The following is a 3,966-nucleotide window of genomic DNA, read 5'->3' on the forward strand; positions in this document are numbered from 1 at the left end:
TTGGCCTGTTGCATGTTGTGTATAATTATCATGCATAATAAAGTTTTGATGAATTTGAAATTCAAATTTCCCTATATTAAATAAATCATAAATGTGACTGTTTCATACAAGTATACATGTATAATTATTAAAGAAATACTCCTTTCCTTGCTTTTCTAGCAGCAAAACACTCAATTAAATCATCAAAATCAATCTTTCGTGCCAAATCACTTTCAATGCTTAAAAGACTTAGTGATGATAATCTCTCTTGTCCCATTGTGCTTCTTAAGTGATTCTTAATCAACTTTAATTTGCTAAAGGATCTTTCTGCAGAGGCAACTGTGACTGGCAACGTCAAGAAAATTCTCAAGGCTATGCATATATTTGGAAACAAATCTTGTAGTTTTAATTTTGTGATCTTATTAAGAAGCAGAAGTGGAGAGAGAGAGTTGTCATCTAAATTGGCTTTATGTATATTCTTAAGGTACAGAATTTCCTCAGTTAGCTTGTCAATAGAGATGTCTTTGCTATACTCAGTGCTAAAGTTTTTAGAATCATTTACTTTCACTTCATCAGTCATATCAAGATATGACCACAGAAACCCAAATAGTTTGTTAATCTGGAAGATGGCCTGGTAACGCTTGTTTAGTCTCTCACATACTGTGTCAATAGCCTTAAAAAACACTTCTTTCTTAAACCTATGTTCGTCTGTCTGTATAAGTGAATCTTCACCTGATACCTTATCATCATCAGAGTCGGAGTCATCAAAAAAGGATTTTCTTTTTCCTTTCCGAGTGACTCGAAATACTGGGTCAATGTTCATGGCAACTGCAACAACTTTGGCTTCATCATAAATTAAATGCCACTTCTTTTTGAGAGACTGCAATTCAGTTTCCAAGTCCTCTATGTTTTTTACTTCAATATCTACAGTAGAAGACTGAGCTTAAATCACCCGATTTCTCTGATCTATTGAATTCAATAACTTGAACCAAAAAGCAGCCATCAAAATACATTCAAAAGAAGACACAGACTTAATAGCGGCTGCCACATCTACTTTAGTTTTAGCTGTTAAACTCTTCAGTTGGGATATTTCTTTAAGTGAAGCGAGAATACCAGGTAAATGGTGTGCAAAGGGCCTGACACCTAGCTACTCTATCTGTCCACCGAGTTCCAGATAAACCGTGAAGAGATGCTGCAATGTGACTCTTAAGTATCTCCCAGCGTTTGGGACTGCTCGAGCAAATATTATATACTGTCTCTACCATCCCAAAAAAATGTTACTACCTCTTTGCAACAAGCAGCAGCATCAGAACCACACAAGTTTAAGGAATGACAGCCAGAAGGTGAGAACAAGCAGAGAGGATTCTTTCTTTTAAGATGGCTCTGGACTCCATTGTACTCACCTGACATATTACTACCATTGTCGTATCCCTGACCTCTGCAATCTTCAAAAGGAATATGAGAATCACTAAGAAATTTTAATATCATCTCTGAAATGTCTGCCCCTGTCTTCTTACTGTCATCAATAAATGAAAGAAATCTCTCTTGTATCAGGTATTTACCACATTCATCACACGTTAGGTATCTCAGGATGAATGTACTTTGTTCAGTATGTGACATATCCGGGGTAGCATCAACCATTATTGAATAATATTTTGGCCTGATCACGCTCATTAAGAATACAGTCTTTAACCTTTTCGGCACATCATTGAATGAATTCATTTTGTGACGAATAGGAAAGATAATGAGCCTGAAGACGCTTCCCATCCTTCTGAGCTTCTCTCACTTTAGATACATGATCTGAAGAATGGGATCATAACGAGAAAGCAGCTCAATTATACCAAGAAAATTTCCATTATTTGTATCACCTATCATGCTAGACTCTCCTTGAAATGAAAGGCCTCGCTCTCCTAAAGTCAGTACAACATCCAAGATTCGTTTTAGAATTAGCTTCCATTTACTTTTCTCAGACTGAATTGATCTCTGTAACTGATCATCAATTCCAGATTCCTCTTTCAAACGTGCTTCTAACTGACGCCAGTCTAGATAACACTGTTTGTGGTAGTTTGTATGCTCATGTTCTGGAATGCGGTTATAAAGTTTTTTCCATGACGATTGTTTTCCAATGCCACATGAAGCCAAATTTGAAGGTGTTTTTGGCTGTTGTGTACATCCTGCAATAAACAGTCGACAAGGAAAACAAAAAAGTGCTCTTTTACGCTGACTATACACTAGCCAATCTCGTTTTCCAGTTTCACCATTTGGTCTCTGAACTTTCAAAACTGTATAAGGGAAACTGTTACCCTCATCATCTGAAGCAATTTGACTTGGTATTGGCTGAGGGCCCTGTCTAACAAAATCTTCAATCTGCACTCGAGATGGCCTATCAGGGATCAAACCTATATCTCTTTGTTGTTCAGTGTCTTTGGGTTCTGCACTTATTACATCGGATTTGGCTTCCTGTTGGGCATCCTGGACTAATGACTGTGAAGTTGAGGGGTCTGACTCTGAGGATGAAGGCAAGATATTCTGTTCTTCTACATTAGTGTCTATTGTGTCTATTTTCTTAACATCCACTTCAAATAATGTTCTTGCACACTTTGAAACAGCCTCTTCCCTAGCCTGTTTTTCTTTCCGCTTCTGTGCACCTGATTTGTGAGAATACATTATGCAGTCTGAAAGAAGACAAAAAAAACTTTACCCTAAAGGCTAAAGCACAATGGTTATAATGACATTATGACACTTACACCATTACATGGTACATACTCAACAGTTTTGGTCAATTTGTTTTAAAAATGTACATGTTGTTATTGAACAATTTCATTTAATTTAACAGGGATGGACTTGGACTCATAAATCGACTTTGGAATTTTTTCTTTGAAGCAGCCTATTTGGTGAGCAAAGCAAGCGGCAAGCCTATAAGCTATAGACCTGTAGGTATAACCGCCTATTTAGGCATTATCCAGCTAAAGGGTAAGAACCATGCGATGTAAGCCTCCCCCTCCCCTCCCCAAGAAAATTATGAAAAACAACCAGGTGTGACTGTCTGCATATATTTTAAAGGAAAATATGGATAAACTATCATAAACAAACTGGTGTAAATAAACAATGCACATAACACTATACGGTCCATACCATTTCCCCCAGGTTGGGAACCACTGCTGTAAGTTCTGTAACTTACTGAAATATTTGCCAAGGAATGAGAAAGACGATGTACATCCTGCCAGGCAATCAGAATGATGGTGACTGAGCGAGACGGAGAGTTGACATCGCTTATATTCCAACACAGCTGAGCTGACCAGTACTTTTCCATCTTTGTTGGAACACCTGCTGCCAGTATCTTATTACTCGGGAGCATTCAAAGGCACTCAACTAGGATGGCCTACCATCGAAAAAGAACTATATAGTCTTGTAGCAACAGTCCTTCATTTTCGTCCATATCTGGAAGGTGCTGCACGCGTCGTCATTTACACAGACCACAAACCCCTTACCTTCCTCGAAAGTGCCAAGCTTAACAACAAGAAACTTCTTCGATGGTCATACATCTTGTCTACCTACAACATTGAGATCCACAGCATAGGAGGATCAAACAACACCATCGTCGACGCATTATCACGTCTTAGACAGAAAACCACTTGAATTCACTAAATTTGTCAAAATTGTCATAGTAATTCATTCCTAACAGGGGGGAACTATAATAACCCTCCTATCATTATGTAAGCAAACTTAGCTAATTACACACCTATTATTGAGTAGGATGTTACCGCTATCTATTGATTGCTGATCGTAGCGGACAGCATAGATGAAATTACCTCATGTTTTTATATGTAATCCTTGGAAATATTTACTTCCAATTTCTGTCAAGTTAATACTTTTGAGTTCGTTATCCGGTGGCTTACAATTCACTTGTTTCTAGTAGTTATTAAGTGGTTATTTGTTATTATTTTGTTATATATTCAGACGTGATTTAAAATAAGTATAGTCTTT

At 37.5% G+C, this 3,966-nt stretch overlaps 1 protein-coding gene across 1 annotated transcript; it reads right to left on the reverse strand.

Annotated features, from left to right (window-relative positions):
• Positions 1-1,761: 1,761 nt before the first annotated feature.
• On the reverse strand, positions 1,762-2,646 carry LOC135206344 (zinc finger MYM-type protein 5-like). Its single transcript, XM_064237764.1, has one exon. The coding sequence runs from the start codon at positions 2,644-2,646 to the stop codon at positions 1,762-1,764; it is 885 nt and encodes a 294-aa protein (XP_064093834.1).
• Between the last annotated feature and the right edge of the window lie 1,320 nt (positions 2,647-3,966).

This window comes from Macrobrachium nipponense, chromosome 29 (genome assembly GCF_015104395.2).
Source record: "Macrobrachium nipponense isolate FS-2020 chromosome 29, ASM1510439v2, whole genome shotgun sequence".
Classification (NCBI taxonomy): Eukaryota; Metazoa; Arthropoda; class Malacostraca; order Decapoda; family Palaemonidae; genus Macrobrachium; species Macrobrachium nipponense.